The 21,632-nt window shown below is 36.9% G+C and overlaps 1 protein-coding gene across 1 annotated transcript in view; it reads right to left on the reverse strand.

Annotated features, from left to right (window-relative positions):
* NFIB (nuclear factor I/B) overlaps window positions 1–21,632 on the reverse strand; it is a 55,788-nt gene that overhangs the window by 1,956 nt on the left and 32,200 nt on the right. Inside the window, exons 7-9 of the mRNA XM_010134847.1 lie at window positions 21,521–21,632; window positions 17,970–18,052; window positions 9,007–9,095 (exon numbers count right to left, since the gene is read on the reverse strand). The exon at window positions 21,521–21,632 is cut by the window's right edge and continues 1 nt beyond it. Coding sequence (XP_010133149.1) covers window positions 9,007–9,095; window positions 17,970–18,052; window positions 21,521–21,632 — 284 coding nt within the window. The remainder of the gene's footprint in view (window positions 1–9,006; window positions 9,096–17,969; window positions 18,053–21,520) is intronic.

The following is a 21,632-nucleotide window of genomic DNA, read 5'->3' on the forward strand; positions in this document are numbered from 1 at the left end:
GGGTGTATTCTTGACAGTCATCTGAAAATCTGGTAGTTTTAACCTCTTTAGAAGTTGAAAAAAATGGCTATATTTTTAAAATCCAAGATTGGCTAATATGTTTAAATAAAGGTTTTTCTTTCTTTTTTTTAATTCTGTTGACTATTACAGATAGAATAAATTCTGTTGTTGAAGAAATACCCCTTTTAAAATTCAAAAATCACAGTTACACCTCAAATCTTGAAATATTCACAAAGACTTAAACACAGTTACGCATGAAAGTTTTGTCCAATATGATCTGATGAAAAGATTATGTTTTGGAAGGGAAAAAAAAAAAAAAGCAATACCAGAACATTTAAGGGGCTTAATTTTTTCAAATTATTCTTAATCTTCCTTCACAATTTGTTTTATAATGCATTTTTTCTTCCTTCTTTTTTGGATTTCAGTGATGTTAAGAAGTAAATTCTGAATTAACAGACACAATGCAGATTGTCTCCATGCACAGGGATTTGTGAAAATAGGAACTAGTAATAAAATAATAAATTTAACCCAAAAAAAAGTTTGTTTGCTCAGGATCTGTCTGACTATGTGTTTTACAGTGCACAGTTCTTTGCTGTCCTGTTAGATGGGATTTTAGCAACTGTAAACGAAATAGAACACTAACTAAAAGAAGGTGAATTTTGCATGAGGTCAACACGGTATTTTAAAAATTTCTGTTGCAAAGGCTAAACACACAGCTTCCAGCTTATCTTTCTGAAGAGATCCAGGGCACCTCAGTGCATACATACATACATACATATGTGACTTTTTTCATTGTTTTGAAGTTGACAACCTTCCAATGACTACAGCAGGTGACAGAAAGCAGTCAGTATCAATTACTATCTGCATCAGTTTTATCTACTGCTTCATATAGGAGACAGAGATCTTAATTTTGTGTGAAGTGTTCAATAAAAATAAGTTCTAGCAAGTGACTAACAGGATTGTTGTTTCAGTATGACCTAGAAATTTAATAAAGGTGTTTATTTAAACTTTTCAGACCTCCAACTTTATATTACAGCCATGACAAAAATGTGGATTGCAACAAACTCGTCACTGCTGCCTATGACTCCTTAGGGAGTAATAAATCTCCCACATTCACACTGCGCAGATCCCACAGGAGTTTTGGAAGCCCCTCATGCTGCTTGCACAGAGATTCTTGCTGCCAGCCAGAGATGGTGGTGCAGGCAACAGAACACCTGTGGCGCCAGACAGCTACACAAGGGTTGAAAAAGCCTTTGCTCACACTCCTCTGAGGGTGGGATGAAGTCCCTGATCTACACAAACCTGCCAGGGAGTGGCTGACCCCATGAGCAGCTAGGAAGCAAAGGCCATCTCCTCTGTTTGTTAACACTTCCTAAGCTATGATCTTCAAGGCTCAATGAGCTCCGGTTGTATTTTAGAATTTAATTGTATCATACTGCAGTTTGATGTAACTCTATCTCGAGCCACTTGATACCACTGCCAAGTGTTTACTGCAGACAAAAGAGGAAACCTGATTTAATGTTACTAGTGAATAGCGCTAATCACAGCACAAAGCTCTGAGAACAGCTATGATGCAAAGAATAACCACTAAAATAACTCAGGTTCTGCTAAGCTGCATATGTACGGCTGTCTGTCCAACATTCCTACATACCCCACTACATACATGGTAAATTTAATTGAACTTTCAACTACCATATGAGCCACACTCTGCTTTGTAGCTCCCCAGTGCTTCTGTGTACAGTCAAGCCAGACTGACGGCTCAGAAGACCAACGTCCACTGTCAGCTTTCTCAAATCTGCTCTGGAGACATCCCCGTGAGCATTGCAGTTTACCTTCTGCCATGGAAACCATCTGTAGTTTCTCTGTAGAGCGTTCTAGCAGAAGCGCCAGTTACTGCCTACTGCAAAGCAAACTCTGCCTGGGGGCCCACATGGGTGGCAGCAGCACGAGTGGGGAAAACACCTTTCCCTTCACCACACTACCCAGCAGTTTGTATAATTCCCAGGTAAACTTTCAGCCCTCCATTTCATAAAATCCGAGGCAATGCTCTGTCTCTGTTCACTGAGTGCCTCAACATGGGGGTAGCTAAAACTCTTTCCATTGCCCAGGACACAGGCAAGCTGTTTGTCATTGCAGAAGTTACTGAGATGTCCCTCTGCCTGCACAGCTTCTCCTTAAGATAATATATACATAGAGAGAGATATAGATATGAGTGGAATAAAGCTTGTCTACCACACGCTACAGCTCCCTGCCCCTGAGAAATCTGTGAATCCTGTGCTGACAGAAGTTATTATGTATCTGTCCCTTGTAATATGAAGTGAGACCCTCAAAAAACTGCTCCAGGCTAAGTTTTGAAGAAAATTACATGAGAAGCACAATCAGATATTGCTGCGAGTTTCAGACTGGTAGCCTCTGTGTGAAAGAGTATGGTTTGAAGGACCACCTTCCTTAAGTATTACACCTGTAAGTAATTTCACTATCAGAAACAGCTTTCTTTCACCATAACTAGACTACTAGTTCCCTCTCTATACAAGGGAAGTATAAAGTATTTATTTGTTGAAATGTAATAAAACAGCAAAGAAAAATTCTGCAAGCATCCTACAAGGTTAGCATTCTCCATTACAGTTTCCATTACTGTTTTCACATGTTAATTCAATCAAGATTTCTGCCATGATTTCCTCTTGAAGATAATAATTGCTGTTTCTAGAACCTCTGATTAAAGTATTACTGGAATGGACCACAAGCAGTACTAACATTATATGTATATATAGTCTACTTTGGAGGATATAATAACATAAAGAGTATAATAATGTTAAACAATTAACTAAATGCAATAAAAAATAAATTAAATTAGACCTGAGTAAGTCTGAAAGATTTTAAGATTCCTCTTTTCCGCCAGTTACTGCCTTCCCTCTATTACAGATTCAGAAGCCTGTAAGAGTCTTTTCAATATCCAGGAAGTACACCTAAAACATTATTTCCTTCTTGCAGCTTTACTACCCTGTACATGATTACACTAGCTTAGGCGAGGTAGATCATATCATGCCAGTTCCGTATCTGGGTAAAAAAGGTAGAAATGCCTTCAGCGTCAAGAGAAGTAGCACTAGCGAGTCACCAAGCAAGGTCTGTCTATCTCTGTGCTAGAGCATGTGCTTGCCCCCACAAGTACAGGGAACTTTACCATTGTAAATTGTTAAGATCACATGAACTTTGGAAACACAATTGCGGTAACCTCAGTATCCTGGCTAAATTCCCACTATGCATTTCTGCCAAAAGAATAACCACCCCTCTGGCACCTATTTAATGTGGTACTTCTGTTACCATTCTAAATTGGTATCTGTAGTTAAATAGCTGCCAAATTTCACCTCCAAGGTGAGCATTTATTTCAAGTGATATATTAAGTATATCTCAGCTTAATTTAGGACAACCTTCATAGCTTAGCAGGCACATACCACCCATCTAGCTGATGGAGGAGGTAGAGGCCTACTGATTCTATGCCTGGAGGAAGGAAGAGGGAATTCTGTAATAAGAATACTTATCCTATTCTCTGCAGACCCCTTTTTGTGATAGTGCAACAAAAAAAAGGAAAGATCATGAAGAGGCCACACAACCCATCACTACCAAAGAAAATCCAGGACAGAAGAAGGGCTCAGAGAAATAGTGCATGATGTGCTCTGGACCATGCATGCATGACTGTTTCCTCTGCAGGGACAGGGCTAAAGAAGGTTTGCAAGCATGAACATGCATGAAGGGGGCTATAACCAAGGGGAGGGCTGCTGCTCCTCGAGTGAAACCATGGAAATGTGGGCTTGGATTACCAAAGAGCACTGGGTTGCCTATGAAAAACTGACTCTTCGCTATCCACATCTACACTGCTTTTTTCGCCAAGTATCACCATTTCCAATTTTAATCTGTTAGATTCCTTACCTTAGCATTTTTTAAAAAATATAACCAGAAGTTTATTCATCAAATTAGCATGACTAAAAAATAATGCTGATAACCCTAACTGTACAACCCCCCCCCAAAAAAAACGATAAAAAAAAAATTAAAAACCTAAACAACCCAAAAGTAGAGTTTTACTGCTTCAAAAGAAGCGATTGGAGGTAAGATGATCCAGTAGAAACTTGGAGTAACCAAGGGGTTAAAGGTACAGTTTACATTTGGGAATTCTCTGTAATATGCTCCTCCTTCCTTAGCAGTGCTGCCAAAAATCATTTGACAGGAAACATAAGATTAAGTTTGTCCTACCTAAGTGAACAAAGAGTGCTCAGAACAGGCAACTAGTTCACTGCAGAACGGGAACTTTTCTAATGCTGCTGGAATCTGCAGTGCTGCTCACAAAATATTACTGAAGTTGTTTTCTGTAACATCTTGCTTCTGGATCATCTCATACATTTTCGTCACACTGCAGTTCTTGCTGCTTCTCCCATAAAGGTTAACTTGAAGCCCCAAACATAATCATGTGGAAAATGGACATTATTGATTCCTATGGTCCATTGTTCCCCCATTTGAAGTCCCTGAAGTTCAAGTTCAATCTGGAATTACATCATGTCTGGTTTCTCCTGGTTACCAGACAGCTTGAGACGTGACCACAGCTACAGAAAAAACAAACAGCCTTCTTCACGCTTCGGCTCCCCTATCGATTCAAACATAAACTTTTTTCTTCCTCTCAAGTATGCTTCAAGTATGGAGCATGGTTAATTTAGAGATTAAGTTCCAAATTAGATTATCTAATGGCATCTTAATGGATTGCTGACCCATTTCCTGTGGGATGGCAACATGCAAGTCTGGCCTGAATACAATTATTTTCTTAGGAAGTGTTCTGAAGATGTTTGCCTAGATGGAGAGGAAACATAATGTTCTGCACATCTTTCTGCATTACAGAGATGGACAAAATTATTTGAGTTTGCAATTTAAAGTGATAAAGACCAGAAATCATTAGTGTTTCTTTCTATGAATACTTATATAATCAGAATACTTCAGCGTTTTTGTTCTTAAATTGTAATGAATTGATACTTCCACTCCAAAACATTGCCCAAGGGTGGGGGAGTGGGGTGTGGGGGCGGTTGGTGTTGTGGAGAGCATGAACCATTACTCTAACAGGTGTCTGTGTTTGCCAAAATGTGTTTGCCACAGAAACGCTGCCGACTGTATTAGTCTAGCTATGAGTCTGCTCTATACCAAACACACTCTAGGTACTGTGCTACAAAAGCAATCTGCATCCATTCTCAATTCCTCTTATAATTCTTTCACAAATCAGAGATTATCAATTTGATTGTCTTATCATCATTATTATCATAAACCCAGAGTGGTGCTGGGGGGAGGGAAATGATGTGTTGAAAGCTGAACACCTCTACAGCTATACAGCTGAGAAGAAAATTCAGCACTCTGAGGACAGAGCTCCTCCCAGCATCTCCAGAACAAACCAGCTATTGTACTACGCTTGTGTGTCAAGATAACATACCAAAAGCAGGAAATGCTAACCTAATGCATTTGCCTTGGTAGTGTAAATGTAATGTTAAAGTGACAACAGTTAACCCATAAAACTAACACAGAAAGATTGCTAAAAAAATGATTATAAATAACAAGAGCTGGGAATAAATATGTATTTGGCAATAGCTGAGTCAAAATGTATACTCAGGCAACGAAAATTTTCTTACAATCTGTGAAAGATTTGCAAATATTCAACATGCTCTACAGGAGACCCATCGTGCTGGCTGTTATGAGCAGTCCCACTGGAATTAATATCAAGCATAATGAATGGCTGAGATTCAGGCTCAAACTCATGTTATCAGACTTACACAGACACACACTTTTTCTCACTCTCACTCATGTCTTAGGTTTACTTGTTGCATATGCTCTTGCTCTCATGTAGAGACTGCAACAGTATTTTACTAATTGAGCCTTACAGATTTTCACAGCTTCCTTTCACCTTCTGTCTCTAGGAAAACAATTATCATATTATTACCACATGGAATCTGAGAATCTTCTTCATATGCAGAGAAAAAAATTGACCTAAATGCTCTTACAAGTACTTGAGAGCTTAATTATATTGATGTGCTTAAATGTTGTTCAAAGTTCAGAGGAATATAATAAATACTGTAAGTAAGCAACAACATAAGTATTGTAAGTAAGCCACAATATAAAAATAATTGTAGATGGTTATGGTGTCAGGAGTAAAATAAAAATTACAACTTCCCATACCTTACCAAATAACTGGTGTCTTTCCCTTTTTTTTTTTTTTTATGTTTACAGGATGGTTTTTATAAGTATTTCCTTTAGATACTAGAATGTTTAACTCAGCTAAGCAAAGTATTAGTCTAGGTTTCGTTACCACTATTCCTTGCAAGTCTTCTGGTTTTGAAAAAAATGGTGCATCACTGACTTAAAAGTCTTGTGGACTGGGTTTTTTTGTGGGTTGGTTTTCTGTTTGTTTGACTGGGGGTTTTTTTGTCTTGTATTATTCATGTTATCTTTTTTCTTTTTGCAAAATTCTGTCTTTTGCATATGGGCCACTACTGTCTGGGACTTTAAATGCCAACAGATACATAATGTTATATGGAAAAAAACCCCAGAAAGTATGAATATGTACATATATGTATGTATATATGTACATCGCGTCTACTATCAGGTATGACAGGAAGCAACTAATAAGACAAAGAACACAGAAATAATAGAGGTTTTATTGTCATGCACTCTCCCAGAGTTGCCAAGGTGTGGTACCAACAATGCTCCATGACAACGCTTTGGGCTTGACCACCTCTGCTACCTGATTTCTGGAGGGACAAGACAGCTAACACTGAGGCACTGCCAACACTTTTATCTTTTTGAGGTCAATGATATTTCTGAAAAATCATTATAGTGAAAATAACCAACAAAAACCTGCTGTAAAAGGTCAAATGAAGTACCATCAAAATAAGCATTGCAGATTTGAGGAAATCACACCAATCAAACATTTATCAAAACATTTTGTGGGGGGAAATTTGACTGCCTGGACTAGAAAATATTTCTTTCCCAAGGAGCAACAATTCCTTTTGCAATATGTTCATTTTAGTGTTAGTTTTAGTGTTAGAAGGGCTCACTGCTCCTTAGCCTGCACAGGTATAATTTCTCTTCTTAGACCCTCAGCTCTATGGGATTTAAAGAATATTTTATTCCAAAGTCCAAAACCTAATAGCCTTCTACTTAGAAAGGACTAACAGTTTGCTTCTTTGTCCTCCAAGGCTATGCTTAATTCCAGGCCAGATAAGCATAGCCTAGGCCAGTAAAGAAATGCCCATGGCAGAATTTGTGCCCAAGCTCATCTGGCAACACTTAGGTATATTGGTAGTGTCAAAGTGTCAGACAGCCAACTGGGAGCAACCTGGAAAACAGTTTCGTCTATAAAGGTGAGTGCCTCGTGAAGCCTGCTTGTATTCATCACCAAAGTTTCCTTGGTTATCACCAAGAAATCTTTTCCCCCCTTTCTTTTAACAACTTATTCCCAAGGTTCTGTGTGTGATGGGTAGTGAAAAACATTCAGCACACATTGGGCAGTGCTCCAGCCTGTGTAACTGGCATTGCTTGAAAGGGCACTCAAGTGATGTCTGATTAAAAACATTCAAAGATATTCCTAGATAGGCACTTGTGATATAATTTCCTGACGCCTGCCAATGCCCTGAAAAAACAACACCCTTTGTAGTGGGAGAATAAATAACCTCATCTGTGCTACACTAGCTCAGTTTAGATTCACGCTTGGCAGTACATTGAAAACTGTGGCAATTACTGCATGACGGGGATTTATAAGGTGAATCATAGCGCTTGAGAAGATGAGGTGAATCCATTAGCGAATTTTCCACTGTACCATTTAATCTACAAGGGAAGAAATGAAAACACCTTGCTTCTCTGCCACAATCCCTCCAGATTTTAAATATCATTTTGGAAAATTTGCAAATACGAAAAGTAAAGCAGAAACATTCAAGGCATGTAAACTTCAATTTTGTAAACTGCACCATTTTTCAAATTCCGTAATTACCCTTACAAGTAGATACTCAAAAACTCCAAACCTTCTTGCAATCCACAGTACAATACAGTGCATCAAAGTGCATTTTTGCACATATACACACACTCACACACATACTTACAGAATCCGTTCAGAAGTACATATACTTTCACGTGCACAAATGTCCAAGAAGTATTTAAAATTAGAGAGCAAGTAGCTGGTACTTCAGCTGACAAGCTCCCAACCTGCAGGCTTTACATGTACAGCGCCCATTAAGCGTTGTTGCAGATAACCCTCAATATCAAGGAGGCAAAAAACTGATGTATCATAATTATGTTGATTTGTTTACACACCTATTTAGACATACACACATATATTGTTACCGTAATTCATTATATACCAAGAGATAATAATAATTTATTAATGTACCAAAGGTTAATGGAGTTTATTGTGTTTGGGTTTTTTTCTGTACACACAGAAACTCTCTTTTGTGTAAATCATTCCTAATTATTCTGCTATTTAGTATAGAAACAAAAGGGTTTATATCTTACCTTCACGAACATTTTAATGACCTAAATCTACACCAGGCGATTAGTGAGAAAAGTCTCTACAAATAATATGGTTAATTATCATCCAAAGCCACCACCACCTCAGACATTTATTATCACACTCATCTGTATCTCTAAGAGCACAATTTTCTTTGTGTTAACCACTAAGCCCCCCAACATATGATCTTTAATTCTGCAAACAACATTTTCATTTTTAAAGCCTAAGATCAGTATTTCCTTAAATTTACAAACCCTTTGCATGTGACAGCACAGTGTTGTCAGTCCAGGTGCTTAATTAAGGCAGTTTCCAAATTCAGCTTACACTAAAGATAACCTGAATGTGTACGGGAGAAATGTTACACGTGTGTTTTGTTCAAACGCTATCACACATTCCACTGGAGGCCCGCAAAACAGATACTGTAGCTCAATACAACTTTTTTAGAGGTGGTGTAGGGATGGAAATAATTAAAATGTTACCTTTGCCAAGTAATTCCCAATGTATCCTCACTGGCACTGGGGTATAAATGCCTGCCGTTTTGATTCATGGTCCAGTCACAAATTCTCAGCTGTCAATTGAAACCTAGCAGTCAGATATGGATCGAGCAGTACTACAGTTTTTAGTATTTAAATCCATACATGCAAACTAGTAGTGTACATGGTAAAAGCCTTACTTTCCCAAGAAGTAACTTTAAAAAATAAAACAAACAAACAAAGAAAAATAACTTATCCTGAGAAATAAATGCCTATAGATCTGCTTAAGATAATGCTACTTTAATACGCTCCCCTATTAATAAAGCATAAAAGAGTAACTAGTGTTTAGCACATAACAATTAGCCATTATTAGATTACAAACTGAGCTGGAATAAAAGGAAAAGTTAATATTCAATAGCAAGATAATTCAAGAAAGGAAATAAATCTGCTGTTTTCTCTAAGAAATGCTCTATATAATGTGTATTAAGTAAAGGTTAAATATAATCAGTATCTCGTATCATGCATTTTGTGAAACATAGAAGACATGCAATTTATAGAAAATTTGCCCAAATTAAACAAACTGTATGTCCTTTATCTTGCTATTTTAAAAAGGTAAAGGTATTTTGTAATTGAATTTTATTAATCTAGTGTTACTGAAAGTGGTAGTTCTAAGATGTGATAAAATAATCTAATCTTGCTTTAAACTCAGAATAGCAGCATTTAAAATACTTTATTGCATTTAATATAAAGAGGGCTGTACTAAATGTTAGCTGAAACAATTTCTTCGCAGATCCTAAAATCATTAGTTGTGCCCTCGCAGATTGTTCAAGCAACCTCTATAGCTCTGTGTAGTTAACAGCTGCCCTACAGTGTTAGTCAATTTATTGAAAAGATATACTGCCTGTTTTTAAGTTTAAGGAAGTGAACTTCTCTGGTTTGCGAAGAAAACGTACATTTTAACCTCTGCACAGTCATGCTGTATATAAATCGCTGTACCATTACATGTGATACAGCACTCTGAACTGAAAATAATCTTGCTGATTTTAGTTGTATGCAATGCATTTTAGTTTTCTCTATGTGTATTCACAGTCTTTACACAGCGAAGGCTACAGCAAACAAACTACAATAAACTATTTTCACAGGAGAACAATTAATTGCAGTCTTTTCCTGAAAAATACGAATGCTGAGGACAAGACAATATTGCAAACCTGACCCTGTCTGGCTGTTAGACTCATAAGCTTCCTGCTGTTAGGGTCTGAGAAATGGAAATGTTATTCTCTGATGTTTTCATAGGGATTGTTTCTTGTTTGTTATCTAAAGAACTCCAAGGGACCTTCTAAAGGCCATTAAAAGCATGACTAAACAAACCGAAATTAACCAGAAAAGGAAACATGCAGTCAAAAAGCTTGCTAGAGGTAATTGTGAATAATACATTAAATATGTTTAAAGAAATGGGTAAGTAAATATTTGGTTTAGTCACTATATAAAACAGTATTTTAAATCTGATTTTAATACTGAAGACATAGCAAAATATGTCAGCTCAGTTACCTAATGTACAGTAGATATATTTCGTTAAGAATGTCATGATCTTCATTAGAGATGGATTTTTTAAATCTTTATAAATCAGATATAAAAACTCACTTCCAGATGAAACACAAGACTGAAAGGTTAACTCCCCCCTCTCTTTTCTTCTTTTACAAAATATAAAATCTATGAATAAAAGCCCTTTGGATGACTAGAACAATAAAAAATACTAAAATCACAAGTATTACCAAATTATTACAAAGTGTTACCAAATTATTTTATGCACTCAGATCTAGCTCAAAAATCTGACTAGCACTTAGCTTACTACAGAACATGATTGCAGCTGCCATTTGTGGAAAACAACAAGGGATTGATACATTACATTTTAGTAAATCATCTTCTGCACTAAATCATTACATTCTTCTCACAGTCTGTAGGAAAACTTTCACAAGTTAATGTGCTAATTTTACCATTAAGAAAGCTCCAAAAAGAACTTTTCAAACCTATATCACAAATGTTAGTAAGACATACTTCATATCATACACAGTCTTACATATTTCATACAAGTACATCTAAATACTGTGATGGCAATAATAGAACATGTGCATTTTATATATATACTGTAGACACACAGATGCACATGTCTATGAAGATTCACATGTAGTTCTACTCACTATGCCATACTTGCAGTACTGACAACACCCTGAAGAACCGCAAGTCTGTATGACAGTGAGTTCTATTATAAGCCCAGGACTACATCAGCTGTACTGAAAACCACCTTCCCAATGTTAAAAGCTATTGCTCCACACTGCTCTGCAGGCTCACACAGCTGCCATGCTGTCTTTAAAAAGTAACTTGTCAGGAAAATGGTTTTTCTCTCACTCACATAAAATTTCCTCTCCCAAATCAGTCCTTCTTAGAGATCAGAATGTGTAAGATTTAGGAATATCTTGCAAAAGGATGTAGAAATACCACTTTGAAAGGCTGCATCTGCATCCCTCACGTGTGCTGAATGCTTTCTGGGTAAAAAGGCTGGAGAAGCTTATAAAAGCTCTACGAGCCTTGGCTCCATTTGATGGAAGCAGATGTCTGCTCAGAGCAGCAGTAGGCATGCTCCCCTTGAAGGATGTTAAGACAGCCCAGTAGGGGAAGCCTGTGGGCACAAACTTGACACGAATACCAATCTTTGACAGGATTAGGGCACTGTAAGTGCTATAGACTGTCTGGAGTCATGCTGAAAGTTTTTACAGTTCTCAGAGTGACTGAAGTGACCTCTAAAATCATGCCACAGTGTTAGCTGGAGATGAGAAGGCACATTCATTCTCACCCACAGTAAGCCACCTAAACAAGATTCTCTGCAGAACATGCAAAAGGGAGAGGCAGGAAACTCGTCGAAGGCTACTCGAGAAAACTTAAATTCCTCAGTAGAGGGACTTAAGGAAAAGTCCTCATGAGACATCTAATAAATACCCAAAAACATCAGTAACTTTCTCAAAAATATGCTCTGAATGCAAAATAAAAGACCTTGATTTGGCATGTGACATCCTGAAAAGTCTTTCCCACAAGCCTGTTGGACCAGCCTGCTCTTCAGACCCACAGCTTCGCCATTTTCAGCAAGGCAACCCACGTGAACCTCACTTCAATATCAACTTCTATCCATGGAACATTATCAATGATGTTTTTATTTATCTCTCACCTAACCACTCAGAAAAACAACATGGGTCTGCATTCTGAAGTGGAAAAGGATGCCCAGCCTTGCAGCGCATGGGGAAACCTCAGGCAGCCCAGCCATTTCCCGACGTGGAGCTGCAACAGCCCCTCATCTCTGCGATACATCCTCTGTGGTACACTCATAAAATAGCAGAGCGCAAAGCCCACTGAAAGCATTTCTTAAAGGAGGTAGACCAACTCTCTCACCTGTCTCAGAACCATCATGGGAAGGGGCCACAGGCCAAGGCAGAAGCAGAGCAGTAGTCTGAATCAGTCCCCTACTCTTCCACCTCCCTGAATGTAATTCACCTTCTTGCTCCTGTTCTACTCTCCGTAAAATGCCAGGAAAGTGATTTTGGTTTGCACTTTACAGTTCCATGAGATCTGATGTGAAGTTCTGATGTGAAGTTCTACCCAAGACCTAGATTTCACTATCGCTGCCTTTTCAGTTTAAACTGGGCATCTTCCTTTTCAGTTTAAACTGCGCACCTTCCAAGCACAACCATCCTGCAGAGTTTCAAGTACACAGATCTTACATACATTAAATATCCACAGTCAACAGCTCAATCTTTAATCATAGGCTGAATAATTTTTACAGGTTAATATTTAAGTAGGTTCTGTATTCTCCTGTTTAAAGAGTGTCTGTCTAAAATTCATTTCAAGCTTCTGTGATCACTAGGGCAAGTAGATACATATTTTGGAAAATATAATAGGAGACTGTGCCATAGCTTCTGTTAGTTGAGACAAGCTCATAAAACTTAATATTTGCATATTGTCATTGTTTTGAATGAAACTTCCTTTAAATGTGTTTCCTGTCCAGCACGCATATGTGAAAGGTGACCTCTTATCCATTTACATACCTTCCTGGTGGTCATGTGACCCAGTTTTACGTCAAACTGTCAATTATGATAAGGGGCACAATAAGAACAGCGTAAGTGTTGATAACCTGTTTCCTGGCTTTACTGAGTTCTGTTTAAGAGTCCACTTGTGGTGTTCTTTCAGCCTTCTGCTGAAAGCAAAAGCAACATCCACCCAAACCAGTTTGCAAACAGATACTCTGCATTCAATGGACATTTAAGTTTACGATTTCCATGATGAAAAATACGAAATGAACTAAATTTTGAATGGTGTGATTCAGTAATTAAAGGATGCATCTGGTAAGAGCAACTTCCTGCCAAAGAGGCTGGGCAGTCTGGTGCGTCGGAAATAAAAAGCTATCTAGGATTTTCTGATTTTGCACTGTAGAGACCTGAAGAGTTTCTTATTACTATGTATGTGGCGAATGCATCACTCATGAATGTCACAACTGTGTGAAGATCATACACACCACTCACCACACCCACAAAGTCTAAGCTCTAGTTAGAACCATGCCCTTGTATTGATCAGAGCAAAGACTGGAAGAGTTCACTAGCTTCTCAGTAACTGGGCCAGCATTAGTTAGCACAGTTTACTGTAATAGATGGGAAAGTTCTAGAGGACGTTGTCTTCACAGAGCTCAACAGCTATCCCATTTATTTATATTTCCTAATTAAAAAATAGAATCACCCATACAAGGCTCCAAGGTGTCTAAATAAATGGCAAAAAAAGAAAACGTGTCAGTTATTTCACTCATTCCAATAGAAATATTATTATTTGTGAAACCATTGATCTGTATTTGCAATAAATTCAAATGTCTATCTAGCCATCAGCCATCCATCTATCCTTTTATATTGTTTACATAGGTAAAGTGCATGACTAGTATTTCTGGCAACATTCTAGCTTTATAGCCAGAAACAACATCAAGCTGCCTCTAATTTCAAGAGCCTCTCATTTCAAGGATGTAATAAATTCATGAAGTTGAGAACATTAACACAGGAGGCTACAGAAATGCCATCACAATGAGAATTCTGATCATTAATGCTTTGTTAACTAAACTAATCATCTCTTCATTAAAATTATTTAGCCAAAAGAATGGAAACAACAACTAGAATATGGCAAGGGACTGTGTTCACACGCAGAAGACATAATTTGACTTGAGTTTCCTCAATTTTTTGCTTTTTCCCCTAGTCTAGGCTTAGAAACCACATATTTTCTGTATATGCAAATCAAAGAAAGAACAGGGGAAAGAAGATGCTCCCATGTAATTGAGAAGGTTATCCAACCTTTCTTTTATGCACAATTCAAGACTTTTCTCAGCACAGATGATGAACACCAAATACTAGATTTGGCTTCATAAAATAATCCCACCAACTACCAGCAGTAAAATTAAGATAAACTCTCTCACTCAGGTACTAGCTCTTGTCACTTCCCTTGCTCCTTCCTACAATGTCCTCCCTGAAGTTACATTATCAATACTTAACAACTCTCAGAAGCTGATGCTGAATCAAGAAAAGCAAACCAAGCAGTAATCAACAATTTGTAATAGACAGTTAGGGTAGGGCTGTCATGACAATTTTACAACAAAATGATAATACACATGTGGCTCTCTAGATGCCTCTGAAGCAAGAGATATGTTTTGTAACTACTCATGTCACAGTATAGAAATACTTGGCATTTCAAGGCAGGTAACAGGAAGAGCCACCAGCAATTGCAGCAGAATGTGGACTGCATAGTTGTAATTTCTCATTAGAACCTTGTCTTCCAAACTATCAATGTACTAAGTAATGTGGTAAGTAATGTGTGTAACAGCATATTTTTTCACTGTATCCAGGTCAGTAAAAGCAAATAAACTGCTCCCATTGGTCCTATTATGCACTGTCTTTCAAAGTTCTACTCAGTGCTTCCCACCTAAATGCAAGTATTCCAGGTAGGCTGTGCTACCATTTGTTTACTGGAAGTTCTAGCAAACTATCACTTTGTCTAAAGACTCCATGTAATGCGTGTTGCAAAATACATGAGTTAACTTTTAAATGTATCGTGTGTAATTTAAATAGGCTACATAATGGCTCCTTTTAACAACAACTGAAAGTACTCAGTGGTACATGCCAATATTTCTCATAAGCAGAGAAAATAAATCTTCATAAAGACTCCTCCAGTGAAGTAAAAAATGTACCGGTGACAATATTTATTCTTGTAGGGTCAATGTGCATGACAGGGTATGGTGAATGTTTAAAAGACCTCGCTGGAACTAAAACCATTGGTTTTCTAATTTAGAATTTCTCTCCACTAATACAAAATGATTGATTGCCTTTATTTCATGTACCCCTTGATTTTTCTTTTCATTCATCATGGACTTTAAACCAAATGCTTTTAAAATTTTCCGCAAGAAGAGTGGTCTCTTTTAAATTGTTGTAAAGTAATGAAAGAACATAGTAAATCAATCTCATTTCTGCCTTACCAAAGAATAACCTTTGCTCTTTTAAAGTTGTTTAGACAATCTCAGTGTTCTGCCTCACTTTCTTGGTAATAAACATATACAGCACTTTCATCTCAGATCTGCCTTTAGGATTTAAGTGAGTGAAGGTAAGAAATTCATTTGAAACTTATATATATGCATACACATATATTTATATTTATCCATCTGAAAAAAAAGACTTTCTTGTTAAAGTATTCTGTTCTTTCAAATAGTTTCAGCAGTATTATTCTCTAATTTTGTACATATTTATACATGTAAGCACACACACACCCACACACCATGCCCCCCAAACACACTCAGGCAAGCATCCACGTATACTGCATATGTTAGAAAAGAATAGCGAATTCCTGGCAAAGATGAAACCATGACACACTGTACGTGTCACAGTTTAAATTTACTGTATGGCTCACTGGTCACCCATTGATGCTTCTGAATTAATACAACAAGACTACGAAGCAATATACTTTAGAAGGGAGAACATTGGCTTCACGTAGTGGCATTGAAGAATTTTTCTGTTTATGAATTGTATATGAGTCCTAATTTATTTTCCCCTTCCTCCTCAGCCATCTGGCCACATGTTTTACCATGAAAGGGAGTATGAGACACAGTGCATGTAAACACCAAAGACTGTGATGACCCTTGAGATGCCTCTCACTTTTATTGTCCTGTGACACTGTTGAAATCTCCGAACTTATTTCTGTCTACACAAAGCCAAAATATATAGAAGATGCATGAAAAAGCAATATATGATTTATATGTCATAAACTCAGCCAAGAGAAAATTACGTGTGCTGCCATTACCTCCTGGCATGGGACAAGATGTCTGTAACTTTGAATGAACTTTGAAGAGAGTGGAATGGGAACAAATTGAAGCAGTAGCAAATCTGCAATAAAAAATATCTAAAAACATGTACTAATATATATATATATATTGCACATCCCAAACTAACTGGATGTTTTTTTCAAAGGATAACTTTTCAAAGGATACTATGTAAAACTCCACTTGAAAAGAAATCTTGAAACGACACGCATTGTTTAAAAAGAGATGTTGCGTGTGTTTTAAAATACAATAAACATACACTGCATAGCTTTTAAAAAGAACCATGTTACAGTAATTATAAGACATCTCATAATACGACAATATTTGAGAGGTTAAAAAAACCCACCCAAATACACCAGAAAATTTACTGAAAAGTGAATGGATGGCAAAACCACTAATTGTCATTTGGTATTTTCATAAAAGTGCACAGTTGTTTCCAATTAGGTCTCACTGGTTAAAAAAAAAAAAAGTTGGCAAAACATCAGCTATCTGGAATAAACCATCATCTTTATGATTTTCTCTGAACACTACGTGTGGTCATCTTTAAAATTGACATACTACCACCACGCCCTGGGAGCGGGTAGGATAGGATAGATGAAGCACACTTCGCCAATATCTCAGGAAAAAAGAACAAGCAGGTTTTACTGAAAAATTAAACAGGCATGTGTACCAACTGCTGACGGGAACCCAAGCCTGAGAAACAAATACAGTATGATAAATATGAAGGACTATTAAGAGCCCTTTTCTTACTGCCACATTCAGCTTTTTTCCTTATAATATTTTACATGCTGTTAATTTCAAAGTCCTCTAAAGACCTATGAGAAACAGAAACACACATCATAAAATATGTTAAAGGCTCTGAATTTATTCATGTTACTAGCAATGTAGTATTTCTGTATATGCATGGCCTTGCTACTGACTGCAGCTAATTTGTTTATAAACCATCATTAATCTTGGCTGTATATTTTCACAGTTTGGGTAAACACTTCATTTGCATTAAATTTACAGCATTAATGAGATGTGAAATTTAAAATGCTACTTGAAACAAAAATGCAGTAAGAAACAACAACAAAAACGTGGTTTTGTTATGAAACTAGAAATTATGACGTTGTTGCATCGAGAATTTGGTTTTACAGCTCATGTTCTACAACTAAAATGAAGAAATGCAGGCTTTAACACCTGGGGGAGGGGAAAAGACATTAAAATAATAAGTTGGACTTTTTGCTTTGGAAATTTTTCTTTTTTTTTAAAACTGATTTTGAATGAGTATTTGGTCCTTATACATTACATTCTCTTTCCTAAAATCCTTTTAAAGATTACATGTACAAGCTCTTGAAAAATAAACTAATTGAAAGAAACATGATTAGAAGTTCCTTAAGATGGTACAAATCTAAGAAATAAAGCATATGCTAAATTGATGTTTCTTCAAGGGTTGTTTTTTTTTGAATATACTTTATCTTCATACGACAAATACTGAAACTCTTAGGATCCCACTCTAATCCAAGATATCAGTGGCAGCACATAGGAAGGTAAAACCACAAAAGCTTCTCTATATCATTACACCTATGTGAAACTTGCCCACCTGTTGCTGGTGTAGGAAGGATGGGTCTCTTGGGCTTAGTCCCACATATCGATTGGCTTGGGATGTGCCTGAGGCTGTGTAGGCTGATTAAGGAAGAACAAAACAGATTGATAAAAATACCAACCTATCATAACTATTACCCTGTGCAGGTACAGTACAAATATGAGCAATCCAAAGTTACGATTTTGCAATATATAGGATGTGTCTGTGTTTTTCCTTTATAATTTAATAGAATGCAAAAGAAAAATTGGTCTAAATTTGGAAAGACACAGGTAAATTCCTATAAACTTCAATGGAGCTGCATGTGTAATCATAATTATGTCACTTGTCAAACAGAAGTTCCTCTAACATATTTTTATTTTTAAGTGATTAAATACGGCATGTATTTGAAAAATCATAAGCCTGAATCTCATTTCCATTAATTCCAATCGGAGGCACCAATGAAATCACTGAGGTTACAATGTTGAGATAAAGTATTAGTGCAGACTTATTATTCTTACTGCGGTGAAGGCCCATCACAAAACTGTAAAAAAACAAAAGAAAATGTAATCAAAAGTTCAGTTTACTTCTGTGGCATGAAATTAATCTTTACCAGCCTTTGGAAATCTGGTTAGTATTATCACGGGAAGGCAGCTAATTTTACCGTGTAGTATAATATTAAATACTCTACTCCCTTAAGCATCAGGAAACAACATTTTCCCAGGGGGAAAATTTAAGAAAGTCTCCTGCTGTCTGCTAAAGAAGGTTAAAGAAATCCATTTCTGAGAAGAAAAGGAGTGGTAGATGATGCTGGGATTAGTCACAGGACATGGATCCTTGACCTGTAGGTCCCATTGCTGTCTGGTCTCTGTCACTAATCCCTAAAAGCCATTATGCTGTCATGGCTTTTGGTGGCACTTGTAAGATGAGGAATGTGGTCATACACCACTTCCCAGTGTGGAGATGTCCATGCTGCAACTTGCATCATAACAACCTGGGGACAAAGCAAAATGGCTAAAATTGAACAGACACACACAAAGACACCATTGAGGAGCTACTTACTGGGAGTACTCACTGAATTGGCCTGTAGGATATTAAAGTCTCATGGCGAATAGAAGCAAATAAAGTATTTTTTTAAAAAAAAGGCTTTATACAGAAAATAGGTTTTACCGAAAAACTATCATAAAACTTAATCAGTTATTAGAAGGAAATTACGGTGGAGGCCCCAGGGTTCCCCAAATATTATCAAAGCCTGCTGTTCTTTCTCATTCAAAACAATTCTACTATTTCACTTTAGAATGAAACGCAGTGCTAATCATTTGCCATTTCATTCTCATCAGACTTAATAATAATGATAACTTGATGGCCAAGCATATGTTTTATATATATATATATACACACACACTTTTTGAACCAATCAATCAGTTACTGCAAATAAAGGTAAAGCTATGCCTTAAAATATATTTAGTCTTGATTTTCTCATTAAGTTAACATTAGCACTCTGTGTGGCAGACCTATTATGACTGATAATACAGTTTGTGTATACTCATATATAATTTATGTATCAGCATAATATGATCCCCCATTTTTTGCTATTTTCTTCATCAACAAGCTCTCTTCCTTCACTTTTTGCTCTTAAAGTTACCAAGCCAGTTTCAAAAGGTTTTACAAGCAGATAGACAGACTATCATACTGCTCTGAAAAATGTAACAGTCTGTACATGTAGCATTTATATGCTATCTCATATACAGAACTGGCACATTCAAATAAAATTTTTACATGGTGGGCGTATTATTTACATGCTGTAGCAACAGACATTGGATCTTTAGGTAAGAAGTTACTTGCACACTGCTGTGGAAGCATGAAGAGGCCTTATTTCAAATATCTAAGCTCAGATGTTCTAAGATTCATGGGGAAATCAGGCACCCAAGTTCCAATGAACTGCACAAGGAAATGGGTGCCAATCTTATTTGAAAATATATTCCAAAATTTTCCATTAGTAGTGGTACAATGAAAATATCATGATTGCTTTCCTGTAATGATAAATAAAATGGCCAGCTTACGAAAAAACATCCCAATGCAGTTCTGACATTGTATTTGGGGGTTTTCTGCCATTTATATTAGAAAACCTGACCTCATCTGAGAGCTATTTGGGCCAGGCATGATCATGTCAAACAGGAAGCAGAATGAAACCATGGACACTTGAAACTAGATACGAACTCAGTTTTCTCAGTTTTCTATTCTGTACCAAAAGTTTAGAGCAACAGCTTCTTGTCTGCTGCTAAAACTAACTCTTCTTAAAAGGTGCAAAATCTGTACCACAAATCACCAGGGAGGGTACAGACATACTCCACTACTACCTTTTAAGAAAAGTTCTGCTATACTAAAAGGACACCTAAAATACTTCCATAAAACTATCCATATAATTATTTGTTTATACTTAAACAGCAGTTTGTCCAAAGGTTACTACTATCCTTTTATAAAAGGCATAACCAGTTTTCCTCCTTTACATCTTGGCCACCCCCTTATATTTGAGTGTCATCTCTGCTTCACAGTCCAATGAAAAGATAAAAAGAGGTCTAACACACAATTCAAGTGACACTAAACAAGTCACTTTAATATAAAAGACTCCAAAGAGATTAATATTTTTAAAGACCGTTAAGTTTTCTTCCTAAGTATATCTTTGGAATTGTCGTCTAAAAATCTTCACCGCTCTGATAAACACTGGTAACACTGGACACCTCAAGTTCAAGTAAAAGTCCAAAGACAACCAAAACACAGAAAGTAGTTAAAAAGAACAGTATGCATCAATAAGCATAAGATGAGTATTTGCAAGGGAAAAAAATTACTCTATACGTAGGAACACCTTTTATTTCCAAAACTGCAATTCCATTGAAGATGATAGGAAAAATAATGTGGTCCTATATAGTAATAAAGACCTTTAAATATTAAAGATAGATAGGGTTTGTGGAATTTTGTTTTTTAAAGAACAGTGGATCTACGTCCATTGCTGCACTGACAAGGAATTAAAATTTTCTTTTGCCACATCAGGTGTTTTTGCTCAAAAATGACACAACCTATATCAACATGCAATTGTCATAGCTTGGATTCAGTATGCATTTTAAAAAGGCTTGATTTCTGTAGGAAAACTCATTGAGGAGCAAATTATCCCATCTGTTTGGAATTCTGTCTGTGGGTCATTTTAAAATCTTTCTGTCTGGGTGTGCTTCTCAATGTCGTAACAATGTCCACCTTAGATGAACAACCATGTTTGGGTTTATTTTTCTTGAATACTGGTCAAATAAATACACAGGCTTTTCCCTTTCGTTTTGGTTCTCATGTCACAAACTTTGGTACATGTAACATGATGCAGTGGTTGAAATTTGGCAAGGAAAAGCTTTGCAGTCAGATCACGTTTGCTCTCCATGTAAAATGATGAGCATCCATTTGGTCAAATAGTAGGAAAGGCACCTTTTTTCTGGCCTTGATTTGAAACCATATCGAATCTTTGATGGACATTTTTTGTTTCCTAAAGAAATACTTACTGGTTGCTGTAGGTGAAGATGCCTCACCTTCAGTGGATGTAGTGATGGGTTTAGTATCTGTCATGGTCAGGGTCACAGGTCGCACAGCACTGTGATGGGGAGAGGGTGCCAAAACTGGAGTAAAATGGCCAGGCACTTT

Source organism: Buceros rhinoceros, unplaced genomic scaffold (assembly GCF_000710305.1).
Source record: "Buceros rhinoceros silvestris isolate BGI_N320 unplaced genomic scaffold, ASM71030v1 scaffold42114, whole genome shotgun sequence".
Classification (NCBI taxonomy): domain Eukaryota; kingdom Metazoa; phylum Chordata; class Aves; order Bucerotiformes; family Bucerotidae; genus Buceros; species Buceros rhinoceros.